This window comes from Ascidiella aspersa, chromosome 5 (genome assembly GCF_963924565.1).
Source record: "Ascidiella aspersa chromosome 5, kaAscAspe10.2, whole genome shotgun sequence".
NCBI lineage: Eukaryota > Metazoa > Chordata > Ascidiacea > Phlebobranchia > Ascidiidae > Ascidiella > Ascidiella aspersa.
Genome location: NC_139451.1, coordinates 32,867,128 through 32,880,660, shown reverse-complemented (window position 1 = coordinate 32,880,660; position 13,533 = coordinate 32,867,128). Strand labels below are relative to the sequence as shown.

Genomic DNA, 13,533 nt, shown 5'->3' with positions numbered 1-13,533 from the left:
CTTGGCGCTTGCAAGATAAATGTGGACCTTAATTCCTGATCAGTAACAGCAGAATGGTCAGGCCATATACTAAAGATATATACATATATATTTCAGCGGCAAAGGCATTGTCAGTATATAGAATTCGACTAAACATTTCATATATCTTTTAACATCTATAAACAGTGTCCGACCTGAATTACTAGCTTTGCTAGAATCTTCTGCTCTCAAAGTCTGTTCTTCAAAGTCTGTCCCCAGTATTTTTTGTTAAACATTAGGTACGTTGCTATTGTTTTCATTGAGTTTAAGGTAATTTGTTGCCACATTGTAAGTTGCTACAAATTTATTACACGGTGAAAAAGCAGTTATACGACTGTAAGATCAGTATGACACAATTTTCTTGGCTTTTTAACAAAAAGTTGTTTTCCAAAAAGTCAAACATTATATATTTTTTAGTAAGCAAATTACGTTTTGTTCATAAACTCGACGTTGCAATAAAAAGCAGTACGCTTTCTTAATAAACTCGACCAAAAAAACACCTACATCATAAATCGGCGAGTCAACCTAGAGCTGGGAGTCGGGATCACTTATTTGGTTGGAGGCCGACTTGCGCAGTAGCAAGTTTGTTAAGGTGGAATATTTTCTACCAAGGTTATGTTGGTGGGTGAGCCCACTCGGTTTGAATAACATAAATTGGTGGGATGTTGTAGAGTCGAAGTTACCAGGGCGCGGGTTCGAATCCCACCAACTCCGCTTTGTTTTTTGTTTTATTTTGAACTGAATTAGACGTTTAGTAATAGGCGCATAAAACGGGACAACCAATCGTGACGTCATTTATACCCCGATTTTGATGACGTCACGAGAATGAAATGAAGTGCAATGACGAGTCCTGGCATCCGACTAACAACTGATGACGTAGTTCGTGCGGGGCGCTCTCTGCTGCCACCATGCCGAGGTGGTCGGTTGGGCAGCAGAGCGTGACGGGCCACGAGGAAAGGTCGTGACGACAGATCACCTGAAAGGTCAAAGGTTAAATTTGAGAACACTGAATCGTAAGGCGAAACCAAAAAATAGGTTGATGAGATTTAAATTTTAAAGACTATACCAAGATATTGCAATAAAGTGTTTTAGGACCGTTTAAAAAAAGAGGACACTTCTAAAACTTTTAAAGCGCAATCACGAAAAAAAAAGTACAAGTAAAGAAATTAGTTAAAGGTTGTGGCACTTCCCATTGGCCAAGAGAGGCCGGGAATTTTCAGTTAGCAGTGGTCTGAGCCCAGCCCTTCACGGAGGTGGAACAAATTCTAGGCTAAGGTTCCCACCTTTCCGTATTGAAGAACCACTAGCGCCGGGAATTCCCCTCCACAGACCAGCAAATCAGCAGGCCCGGTTCCGTCGGTGGGAAACCCCCCGGAGTGGTTACCTCGGGCCGGTACCCCCCTGATGTGGGTGATGGGGTAACTGACGTCAGCGTAGGGGCCTTGGGGGTCGATGATGAAATCAACACACAACCAGATAGAACCGTTTGAGCAACCCAAAGCTATCTGCGTTAAACTGCAATCGAGGATTATATTGAAACATGATTGTAAAGATTGTAGATTATATGTCATACACTTAAACACACAGAGATGTTGCTCTAAAAAACTGCTTTTTATATTCCATCTTTTTGCATTGAGCATTAAGGAAGTCAACGCACAACCAGATACTGCAAAACCGTTGTGGCAACCCAAAGCTATTTGCGTTAAACTGCAAGTAGATAATTTTCAGTAAATAATCCTGAAACATGATTGTGTAGGTTGTCATACACTTAATCACACAGAGGTGTTGCTCTAAAAAACACTATTTTTATGATTTTTAAATTAGGACATTGAGTGAATGGAGGCTAAGTAAATAATATTGAAACCAGGTTGTAAAAATTGTAGATTAATTCATGTCATACACTCACGTTAACAACCATGCAACAAAAATGTTTAAGCTTTAATATGTTGTCTTTCAGTTTAACAATTCATCAAAATCTAGTTTGAAATTGCACCCGACAACGCTCCAACTGTACTTTATATTTATAAGGATAGATTTCGCGGTCAGTAAAGTTAACTCTGAGGTCAAATCTGCCCCGCGTGTTGTGCTCTGGCGACCCCTGGTGTAGAGAAGCAGTTAAACTTTTAACACTGGTCTCCTCAAAAATATCTTTGCGGAGCGGCAACCTTAGTATCGAAGGCGCGCTTATTTTAGAAAAATGACGCAAAACTAGGTTTAAATGGCTTGATAATATGCCTACATAAGGAAATTGACATGGAAAACACTGAACAAAAGAAGAAAAATCTAGCACCGGTTTATATCGGCGTTTCTTAACTGGTACGCCATGGAAAGTTGTCTTACGCTCAGTAAGATTTATTATTAAAAATCAGTTTTATTTTTAGATTGTTTGGTTGTTCAGTTTTCTGTGTAGTTCAGTTTTATCAAATGGTGTGATAGATTTTGCTAACGTTTCAACTCGTGAATAACTTATTGCACATACAAATACAAGCAACAACTTACTTTTTGCTGCTGGCATTTCCATCTTCAACGTCCAAAAATCGACCAGCGGTCATCTGAAAAACACAAAAGAGTCGTAGACACGTTAAAACAACTTAAAACCCCTAATTCTGGGTTATAAATTTCAACTGTTGATTCGTTAATGTGGATTAATGAGGGAACAATTACGGTTTGCGTTTTACGACAGACAGTTTTTATTTTTGATTTTTGCGCCTCTTTGATTAACTAAAAACTAATTTTTATTTGTTTTTTGCACATTTTGCGCAAATTCGACCATTTTTATTTTGTTTGCGTTTTACACAGTTTGTTTTGCGCACTTGGAAAATATTCGAGGCTGTAGTCCCATCCTGACATTTTCGCACAATTTCATTAAATTCTTCACATTTTTGAGTATTTTCGAATAGTTTCGCATGCTTTGGACATGTTCGCGCATATTCGCGTATGTTCGCGTTCCCTCGCTACTCACGGTTGTGACGGGTACAGGAGTTCTGATGACGCGTAATATTCGTCCGTCTTGGATGACGTAGAGGTTGCTACGGGAGTCGGCCACAATGACGTAATCGCTCCCCCCCTCCCCCGAATCTTGGGTGACAACTGGGAGCGCCAGAATGCACGTCACAGAAGGGTAATTCCCCTTGTTCTGGACACAAAACATTTTTTTTGGGAAAATTTGTCTTTTCTAAACCAAAACAAAACTTTTTTTATTTAACGATAATTTTTTTAAGTTATGCTGAATAAAATGCACTTGAGCTGTTACAGATTTAAAATATTTTAAACTCATCAAGCAAAGAATAACTAACTAGCCAATAAATTCCAATAAATCTGTTCAGTAAAATTTAACCTGACAGTTTGACACAGGCTCATAAAAGCATCTGGCAAATTTTTAAATTAGCTTTGTATTACAAGCATAACATTGACGTTTCAATTTTAAATAAAATAGTGAAACTTGCTGTTAGCAATCGAAAATATCAAAAACCCACAGAGTAACAGTAGTTAGACACCCCTGACATTTTAAGTATTAGTTTATAAGTATCTTGGTAAACTCACTTGAATGGATGAATCACCAAGTCGGAGATGCCAAAGGTTTGAGAAAGTGTTGAAACAAGTCAGTTCACCGTTGTCGTATCCGATGATGCTATTTACAAGTCCCACTGAACAACAAACAAATGTTATTGGTGTATAATATTCAATGGGTTTTACAAGGCACAGAAATGGTAGCAACAGTAAAATTGTAGTGCTTTAAAGTTGGCAATTATGATTTACTGACTGCTAAGAAGTTTCACAAGAATTTTAGATTTTTACACAATCGCCAATATTAATACTAAGCTGCTTCAACACCCTGGCATGCACATTTTGCATAAATCTTTTTTCTTCGTTAAAAGGCTTAATTGCCAAAAAATTGGTCCCAAATTTTTTTTTCAAATTTTCCTTGCCTAAGCTAAGGTGGATGGAAAGTGTGAAAGTGACCTATAGCAGTTAATGTTCAGAAAGAATTATACAAAATACTTTTGTTATAAAATGAAATAACCAGCTTTCTAATTCTAATACCATCCATAAAAAAACAAACTTTATTAGTTGGAGGTTTTGGACAGACACAGTAGGTAAATATTAAAGCTTATACAGAAATAAGTAACATTTTGAATGTTTGAATATCTATTCTTTTTTCAACATTTATTCGTTCAAAAAGTGTTTTACTATTCTCTGGGATGTTACATTCCCAATAATATTTTAATAGGTTTCAGTTATGTGTAAAGAATAACCAGTTTTCATTTAAAGTAATTTATTTGTCAAAAGATAAAAAAATCTTTCGAAACTCTACTAAGTTAATAATTAATTGGTTGTTTAATCTCGAAGGCAATCGGACGAGAAATTTGATTTACTTGCAGTTTCCTGTAATTCCATGGCAGTGATCTGTGATGCCACGCCCCCTGACACACCCCTCCGATTCAGTATTTGTCCATCACAGAACAGCACAACAGTGCCTCTAGTGTCAGCCACCAACATGTCGCAAGGCGAGAGTCGTGTCACGTCTTTAAGTTTGACGTGCAAGGCCGGACCACATTTTGTTTCCAGTGAACGTTTCAGCTAAAAAATAAAAAAAATGCATTGGCATATCTTTGTGTTTTGTGAAATGGAAAAAATAACTTAACAACTCCCCTGTCAAACATATAATTGTAAGCAAAACTAATGATTTTTTTTCTAAAAATAAAAATGCAACAACATGTAATTTTTTCAAAATGATTGTTTTTTTTTGTTAATATACCTTTATCTAGATGTTGAAAATATACTAGAAAATACCAGTGTTGTAAACAAGTCATTTTGAAATTACTTAAGTCCCCATTCAAGTCTTTTCGATTAAATAACAAGTCCAGTGCAAGTCATCGGTTTCCCAAGTCAGGTCATAATTGGAAGAAGTCAAGTCCTTGTCATAAAAATAAAACTGGTAAACTTGTCCGACTATGAACAATAAATTCAAGTCAAAAATAACATACACATAACATTAAGCAAAAAAAGTTTGGAACCAATATTGTTGAAAATCTTAAGGTGGATTGCATAGTGTGCAACATTTTTTCAACACCCTTTTGAAATGGATTACTGCAACCAAAGGAGTCAGACTCCAGCTGTTTCAAAATGACTATCCAGTCCTGCTTTAACCAAACTTTTTTATCAATCTCGCTATTTATTAAAATTATAAAAAATTATGACTAAACTACAGATTTAAATTAAGGATCTTTACACATCAAATAACAACCAATGTTTAACCTTTTAAAACAACCTGCAAAGGAAAGGATTTGACATGGTTCTTTTTTGGGCAAACGAAAATCCGCACGATTCCATCTTCTCCTGCAGTTACCAACGAGTCTTCGCTGCTTCCAAAAAGTTTCCCAAACGCAACTGTGCTAAACTGGTGAGGACACTTGGCAACCCAAACGGTTTGCGCTGAGAAATTTAACAACATTTTTATGCCATTGTTACACTTTCCTAACTTCAAACTGTGAAAATAGTACAAAAAATACAAGTTTAATTTCTCTTCACTTAAAATAAATGTCCAGCTTTGTTGAAAGAAAGCAAACATCTATGTAGTTTTACTATGTATTATTTTGCAGAGATAACTTGCAAATAAATCAAACTAATACTTAGGCCTTTTAGCTATAGTTAGTAACATATCAGGGATGTAATTTATCCCAAAAATGTAATTTTAGCATATCACTCTATTTGCTGTTAGGTCATTATAACCCAACTGAAAAACATATTACACCTAAAATGCCCAACATTTTTAGAAACAATATTAAAAAAATGGAAGCGTAAAAAGCAACATTAATTAGAGATTTAAGTTCAAACTTGAGTGTGGCCCGATTCCATCAGCATTTCCTGCAATAAAAGATCTCTTTGTGATTCGTTAATATATGGCTGATGCAACCAACACGACGAATAAAACATCAGAACGTCCCGGCAACTTTGAGGAAATTCCCCCTTTTCTTCTGGCGCTGCTGCAAAGTGTTCTATGTGCGCTGCATTCTCAACAATGCATCTCAACATCTGAAGCTGCTTGGTGTGCATGTCAGATATTTCTTTTGCACAACTTGCAAAGCTCGAAACATTCCAGGATAGAAACGGGGGTCCGTCAGTCGAAAGCTTCTGCAACTTCAGCAGTTTTTGACTTGCTTTTTCAAGTTTTTCAGACAACGAGTCCATTTCATCTAAAGTCCTGCAAAGAGCGCCACAGGCAGTTTCCAGAGCTGTAGAATAATGTTCGGTCCCTTCTGGTGGAACGCTACTATCCGAATCACCCAGAAGCTGAATCTTTAGGTCAGAGACTGATTTAAGGTTTTGGAAACCTTGTAGATTGAGTCGATCCCACTTAAGGACGAGGTTGTGCAGGTCGGCCACCAAGTCTTTCACCTGCCGTGGCAGACCAGTAAGTTGGCCTTGTATTTGCCCGAGGCTTTTTTTCTTCGGCATTTCGGATCCTCACAAGCAAATGCTTTAGGAACACAACAATTACCAAAATAAAAACCCTGAAAAACAAACATTAAAATAAATCGATAAATATCAAAACACAAAAATCGTTTCTTAATTGTAAATGCCTTTTAAATTTTTTTATGTGTTGATAGAACTCCTAAAACGCTGCTGAAATTCCAGGCTATGGTTAGTCGTAGCTGGGTAGGAAGGTTTACAATAGGGTAATTAAAAAATCCCTAGCATTTCGGTAAAATTATGGCATTTTGATGACATTATGCAGAGCATTATATAATGCCAATGCATTTTTGCTCCTCAATCCAACTGTATACTGGGGCTACAAATAACATGTAAGTTGCAAAAATTTGGTGTTTTTAAGAGTCTTTGAACACCTGGTATGAAATCAAGGTGTCCAATCTTTCCACAGGTTAATTTTATTTCGCTTCATCTTTAGTGTCGGCGCATTTCCGTTTCCGCTTTTTGCTTGCGCCAAGGAGTTCGCTCTCAGTCACTTCCCTGAACTCTGCGTTGTCGATTTTGAAAGTATCTTCGGTCACGTTTGCCCTAAACCTCTTATCACCGACCTCCTCCAGTTGAACAACATGTTGGCGCAGAATTCGCGCCGAATCAACAGCGATCGTGATCAGTTCCTCGATTTCAGCCGGGTTACTAACGTCCTTTTTCTTGCGGAAATTGTCGTTAATTTCTGCCCGCCCGGCCACTAAAGCTCTTTGGTCGCCGCGAAAGGTTTGGAGCCTCGCAAGATGCAGGTCTTTGAAGGCGGCAAGCACTCTACGCCGCAGCTCTTGCGAAGCCGCCATTTTTAAATAAATATTACGATACAGTCGCTAAAATAATGAGTTTTTTACATTACACATTGAACAACATAAGTTCCCACGGTGAATAACCCTCGATGAGAATGTGTGTTGGTGTTTTAAAGTTTCTATTAAATAAAGCAGTTTTGATAAAGTTTTAGAAACCTGCATTGATCCTATACAATGCGTTTCAATATTTATTACACGACCATGGGACCGATAGAATTTGAGTTTTGGAAAGTTAACATATTCAAGAAAAAGTACAGTAATTGGAAAACAAGTACATTTCTTGCAATTCTTTGGTTGGTTTACTTTTATTACTTCATCCAACTGCATTCCATAATTTGTGGCGCAGCCTGAGATTCACGATCTGGGGGCTGTAGCACAAAAGGCAAACAAAAATGATCAGGAGGTTGTAGCACACAAAAAAAGTTCTTTTAAGGAGCTATAAAAAGTTAAAAACAACGTGACGCTTAATTTTGCGCCGCGAGAAATTTAACATCTTTCAAACTCGCCACTGTATTTAAAGCAGCGGCATGGAGCTATTCTGAAGAAATCGTGACGTCGCCATTTTTTCGCAAAAAAAACATGAGCGAGCCGAAGTAATCGCCTGATGTTGCAAGCAAAGTGAGTTGTGTGCGCAATTTTAAGCTCGATTTAGTGTTGTTTATAGCTGAGTACGACTTTAAACAAACAAACTGTAGCTTGTAGGCCAGTCTGAATCCATATTTCAAGTTTTTAGGTTGATATAAGAGCTTAGACGATCATATAAATAAAGAGCAAGATACGAAAAATAGCGGCTTGAATCCTACCACAATTATTTGCAGTTACGAAACGAGTTTTCAAAAATGAAATTGAAAGAAAGAAAGAATTATGGTAGAATACATACTTGACCCACCCAAAGCCGAACGCTAACCAGCACCTTAACCCAAATAATGTTGGCAATATAAACACCAAGACAATAATGTGATGGGATTGTAGACCAGCGGCGAAAAATGCTTCGCTAAACTAACGTGTAGATTAGTAGCCTTGGGCCAGGAATCGAATAAACATTGAAATCCCGTTTTACAACGCCTCTCGAGGGTTTGGTCGCTTACACATCATGCTTATCTTGCGACATTGCTTTCCCGTGCAGTGTGTGGTGGCCAGCATATGCTGTGTAAAGTCACATTTCACGTTACACAGACACACCCTGTCATGTCAGACACATCAATGCAGCATGCCAGTTAGTGTGTGCTCGTTTGTCTGATTAGTGCCAATAGCAGCCTTTTAAGAAGATTGAAGTACTTGTAAAAATAATATGCTTTGAAATGCGTGGTTTTGTTTAAACATTATTAGTTTATGTTAGCATACTAAACAACATTATTATGTTGCTTTTACATCTTGTGATTTGAAATGCTTGTTTAGTTTTCCCAATTGCTTCAAACCCATTTTCCTACTTGTGACTTTGAATATTTTGAAACATGTTGTTTAGTATGCTAGCAGTCTTAAAATATGCTAGAGTGTGCATTTTATGTTTTAAGATGTGTGGTACACTATTTTAAACACATTTTTTCTAATCGTAATGTCTAATGTTTTAAAACGTGTTTTATTATACTGACAGGTGGAAGTCTTTGAAACACATTATTTTTTCATTGTTTTTTGAAGGATGTTGTTTAGTATGCTAGAGCAGTCTTGCAGAGCGTGGTGCACTATTTTAAACATATTTTTAAACACTGTTTGTGATAACATATGTTTTCAAATGTGTTGTTTAGTGTGCTAGTATTAAAGAATCTTCATTAGTGGTTACAACTTATGGTTTTATGTGTGTAGTTCATTTTTTTGATACTACTTTGAAGCACAATATTTTGTTAGTGCTATATCTTCTGCTTGAATTGTGTTGTTAAGTGCATTGGCAAAATTCTTGATACTCAGGACAAGTTGTTATGCCATGTTTTAGTTGTGTTTTTCTATGTAGAAGTGTAATTTCAAGTCGTCATAAGTATCACATTTTGTTATATTAAATTTTTATAAGCATTACTATTTATGAGATATGTCTTTCAAATTTCACAGACATGTGCTCTCTGTTTTAAAGTTTTTCTCAGAGTCAAGCAAAGAGCTGTGTTGTATTTGTTTTTTGAAGTGGTGTTGTGGACATTTGGTTTTGTTATAATTATTTATATGTTCAAGTCTAATTCTGTATTGGTGAAAGAATTGTGTAGTACTATTTCTTTTCTTTTTTATATTGTCACAACCTATGCTTGGGAATGTATTGTTTTGGAAATGTGTGTTAAGAAATATATCTTCTGTAGCATATAGCCTACTTTTACGTCACTATCACGTGACCATTGTCCACTGACGTGTGACCGCCGCACCTAGCGAATTGCTTTTCCGCATTTGACAATTCATTCTACTTTATACGTCTTACTGATTAGCGGCTTGAATCACCGCTCTGTTTATCGCTGTATTTCTGAGATTTGTGAATATACTCTATGAGCAACTATCTACTGAGTGGATTGTCTTTGCTTAAAGTACAACAAGTTAAGGACAGGTATTCTAGCGGCCTGCTCCTTTGGAGTCGGATTAAGAACTTGTAAGAGACTTAGGCAGCCGTCGGCCCTCGTCTATAGGGTCAGCAGCCTTCTTATAGCTCCCAACTATCCCTCTACGCTTCACTGGTGACCTCCTTGTTCTTCGGAAGATATCTGAAGACAGAACATTGCAATCAAAAGCAGGCAAGTCTCAGAAAAAAACGGACTAAATATCTCGACAATTATAGAGACGACAGTCAATCGTCTCTCTCCGAAGAAGATACATCGCCCTTTCAACGGCCCCCGGGAAGATCCTCTCGTACGAACAGCCCAAAATTCCTTCACATTCCCCGCACCGGCAGCGTGCGACCTTAAAGACGACCTAGCGTCAAAGGATTATTTTGGAGGAACGGAACCGGCTTCGTGTACGATCTTGTCCCCAGGGAACTTCAGAAGGACGTGCGATTTTCTTCACGTCACAACTATAAAATTAGTAAGATAGACAAGGGATTTTCGTTCGAAAATAACTGATAGTTCGCTTGTCGAATTTTCAAATAAAAATCGTCGAATTTTCCTGCAAAATAATTGTGCAAATTTATCGCATAATTTGCATTAATAAGTTTACGCCCATTGAATGTTGTGTGTTGTGCTGAATGACTGTTGGATTGGCATTTTTATATTTCGAGTAACTGCTTAATATAAAACGCTTAAACCGTAACGGCAGGCACAGCGAAATTTGGCTAACACCAAAATAGCTTCCGGTTCTCACGCTCTAAACCGCGCTTAACCGAGACCGGCATAAAAGCTTGTTTACGCTATTCTAACTGTTCCAACACAACCGTCACCTAACGATGTTTCAACAGATGTCTCCGAAGATGAAGACACTGAAACGCCACCTGAGACGGAACGGACTACTGCAAGAGGACGAAACATCCGCCTCCCAGCCAGATACCGTGATTAACGCATCACGCAAACAGACTAATTTTTCGTTCGTACTGTTGATATTGTATATATTGTTTTTGCCGTTAGCAACCCCCATACAGCTAACAAATCTACGCCTTTGCAATAAGGCTCAAATCTCACAAGATTACGTCATCAAGACGCCAGAGCAATGCGTCTATCACGAAACAGGGTCAATCAAGCATTGCTCAGCAAAAGTTTACAATCCGGACTTGCATCTTCAACAACTAACTGCATACAGCTGTCAACAAACAGTAACAACCTACTCAACTGTCTTGTATTTCTTTGGCGCCAAGACCAAAGAACAACACACCGCTTTCAAAGCAGCACCAAGCAGGAATCTTTGTCAAGAATGGTCAAGAACAAAACAGACTGAATTTGGACATCTAACGCAGAAAACGCCCAACCAGTGGTTGACAAATAACAAACCAAATTTCCGATACGTCTGGCCAATCAAATCCACCGGAACAGTACAGAACGCAATTTTGACACAAGTGACAATTTTATACGACCCAATAAAGAAAAGGATAAGCAGCACACTAACTTCACTACAAGATTGCCACGTTGCAAAAGGCAATTGCTTATCTGGAACATATCGGTTCATTTGGGAAGTTCCGCAAAACATCGGATGCCCGAAACTAACCACCATCGGAGAAGAAAAGATGCTTCTCCACTTCAACACTCAAAAGAAGCTTTTCCGTTTGGAATTCCGAAGCCTCGCCATGTCGTTACACACGTGGAACCTGTGTGATGAAAATACATTGAGATGCCTTCGAGTTCCCACAGCTTTCTGTGACCTGGGCGGACTAATTTTCGCCCCACAACGCTGCAAAATCCCAACGAAAGACTTTCAACCCCCACAAAACTTTACACTGGATCGATACTCTCCTGTGGGTCGAGCGCTCAATAACCTACAGGACAACGTCGAATCACAGCTGACACGAATAGTAAGCGAAATCAATTTGCTCGAGTGTCAGATAAAACGAAGTGCAACTATGACATTAAAGATGCTTTCACGCGTCTACCCCAGCGAGGTTCTTTCAACCATGAAGGACACAAACTCAGCGGGGCTATCAAATTCGGACACAATCAGCCAACTTTCTTGCCGAACAATAGATGGGAAACTGATCACTTCTCTGACATACAACGGCAGGTTCGCGAGGCGTCCGCTGATAAGTTATCGTCACCCCGATGGTACCACTCGAACAGCACAGCTAGGTTACGATGGCTTTGCATACGACCAAGTGGAAGCCCTCGAAGATTACGTTCCGAACAGAGTACAAAAATTTGTCATACAAGAAGTTCTTTACATCTTCAAGAACTACACGTTGGAATACGAAAACGCCCCAACGACAACGCTAATAATGCATTTCGCAAAAATTGCGTTGAACTTCACAGCTCAAGACTACGTGGACACGCTCCACACTTTTGCTTCAATGTCTTCGAGTTCAACCGACCTCAGCACTCTCGTGAACTCCATAGAGGAATCACGTCATATTGCTGAAACAATGAAAGCTTACTTCACCGACCTGGCAAACACCACGTCGTCAGGCGGAACAGGCGCAAAACTAAGCTACCTTGCAAAAGTTCTAGACAACGCGCTGATAAGCATGATATCATCTATATCAAGCCCTTGGATACAGGGAATAATTTGCTTCCTTGAAATTCAAGCGTGCATTTGGGGAATGAAACTGACCATCGCAGCTCTATCAGAAAGGCTTCAACAGCGTTTCCCTAACAACCCGTTCGAACAACGAATGGCGAACATGCGGATTCGCATCTCAGAGTGGCGCAGTCGCCTACGCAATATTGCTAGGAGAGACCCGAATATGCCACCCTTACAAAACAACACAAATAACCCTACCCAAACCCCCACCCCTAACCTACAGTCGGCGGCAAGACCGTTGACAAATTCGATCTCTGACAGCGCGAACAGCGACACAGAGACCTAAATTAACGTTTGCTAACAATAACTTTAAAGCCAAACGCTAAGCTTACCGAATTGTGCATGAAATTTATCGCCATGTATCTATAATTCGATGAATCGCATTTCATCAATGTACGCCTGAAATTTATTTGTGTCACAAAGGGTCCGAGCGACCAAGAAAAATATTCGTTCAAACTTAGTTTATCAAACAGACAGCCTTCAGCTGTTCATTTGAGTTGCCGCAGCTTAAAAGAGCCCGGCCAAACATTAATTGCTTCCTGTATTGCATTTTCAATCGTTTGTGCACATATATATCACGGAAAAAAAAAAAAAAAAAAAAAAAAAAAAAAAAAAAAAAAATTATAAAAACACCCATAAAACGTTGCTCTCTTGAGTTGTAAATATATTGTTTTCTTATAACGCCACGCTTGTTTTTCGCTCGCCATTTTTGCATGCTATTTCTATTCATGTCCCACAGCTTTTGGACATGCACCCAAACCAAATACTAATATCAATCTTTCAGATCTCTTTTTTTCTTTAATGAACAACCCATTCTACGTCTGACTTGTTCATTGGAAGGGGAATTCTGTAGCATATAGCCTACTTTTACGTCACTATCACGTGACCATTGTCCACTGACGTGTGACCGCCGCACCTAGCGAATTGCTTTTCCGCATTTGACAATTCATTCTACTTTATACGTCTTACTGATTAGCGGCTTGAATCACCGCTCTGTTTATCGCTGTATTTCTGAGATTTGTGAATATACTCTATGAGCAACTATCTACTGAGTGGATTGTCTTTGCTTAAAGTACAACAAGTTAAGGACAGGTATTCTAGCGGCCTG

At 38.6% G+C, this 13,533-nt stretch overlaps 4 protein-coding genes across 5 annotated transcripts; 1 reads left to right on the top strand and 3 right to left on the bottom strand.

Annotated features, from left to right (window-relative positions):
• Positions 1-304: 304 nt before the first annotated feature.
• On the bottom strand, positions 305-5,590 carry LOC146146423 (uncharacterized). 2 transcript variants are annotated; one of them, XM_083389729.1, is made up of 7 exons: positions 5,291-5,590; positions 4,395-4,599; positions 3,562-3,665; positions 2,981-3,154; positions 2,518-2,570; positions 1,302-1,533; positions 305-994 (listed from the first exon to the last, which is right to left on the bottom strand). In XM_083389729.1, exons 1-7 carry the CDS (start codon positions 5,588-5,590, stop codon positions 836-838), a joined length of 1,227 nt encoding a protein of 408 aa, XP_083245855.1. In that variant the 3' UTR covers positions 305-835. The 2 variants fall into 2 exon arrangements, with proteins under 2 accessions (XP_083245855.1, XP_083245856.1); XM_083389730.1 differs by having other exon boundaries at positions 5,278-5,416.
• A 260-nt stretch (positions 5,591-5,850) lies between these two features.
• On the bottom strand, positions 5,851-6,534 carry LOC146146422 (cyclin-dependent kinase 2-interacting protein-like). The gene has a single exon (XM_083389732.1). The coding sequence runs from the start codon at positions 6,475-6,477 to the stop codon at positions 5,851-5,853; it is 627 nt and encodes a 208-aa protein (XP_083245858.1). The 5' UTR covers positions 6,478-6,534.
• On the bottom strand, positions 6,534-7,342 carry LOC146146421 (complex III assembly factor LYRM7-like). Its single transcript, XM_083389733.1, has one exon. It carries the CDS (start codon positions 7,293-7,295, stop codon positions 6,909-6,911), a length of 387 nt encoding a protein of 128 aa, XP_083245859.1. The 5' UTR covers positions 7,296-7,342; the 3' UTR covers positions 6,534-6,908.
• A 591-nt stretch (positions 7,343-7,933) lies between these two features.
• Positions 7,934-13,469, top strand: LOC146146420 (uncharacterized). The gene is made up of 2 exons (XM_083390173.1): positions 7,934-10,292; positions 10,663-13,469. Exon 2 carries the CDS (start codon positions 10,663-10,665, stop codon positions 12,709-12,711), a length of 2,049 nt encoding a protein of 682 aa, XP_083246299.1. The 5' UTR covers positions 7,934-10,292; the 3' UTR covers positions 12,712-13,469.
• The last annotated feature ends 64 nt before the right edge of the window (positions 13,470-13,533 follow it).

Coding starts and splice junctions, on each gene's coding strand:
- LOC146146423 (XM_083389729.1), bottom strand. CDS start 5,590: ATGTTTGCTTTCTTTCAACAAAGCTGGACATTTATTTTAAGTGAAGAG. Junction 4,600..5,290: donor TCAAATCCTTTCCTTTGCAG/GTTGTTTTAAAA, acceptor TTTATTTTTTAG/CTGAAACGTTCACTGGAAAC. Junction 3,155..3,561: donor TTGGTGATTCATCCATTCAA/GTGAGTTTACCA, acceptor TTTTGTGTCCAG/AACAAGGGGAATTACCCTTC.
- LOC146146422 (XM_083389732.1), bottom strand. CDS start 6,477: ATGCCGAAGAAAAAAAGCCTCGGGCAAATACAAGGCCAACTTACTGGT.
- LOC146146421 (XM_083389733.1), bottom strand. CDS start 7,295: ATGGCGGCTTCGCAAGAGCTGCGGCGTAGAGTGCTTGCCGCCTTCAAA.
- LOC146146420 (XM_083390173.1), top strand. CDS start 10,663: ATGTCTCCGAAGATGAAGACACTGAAACGCCACCTGAGACGGAACGGA.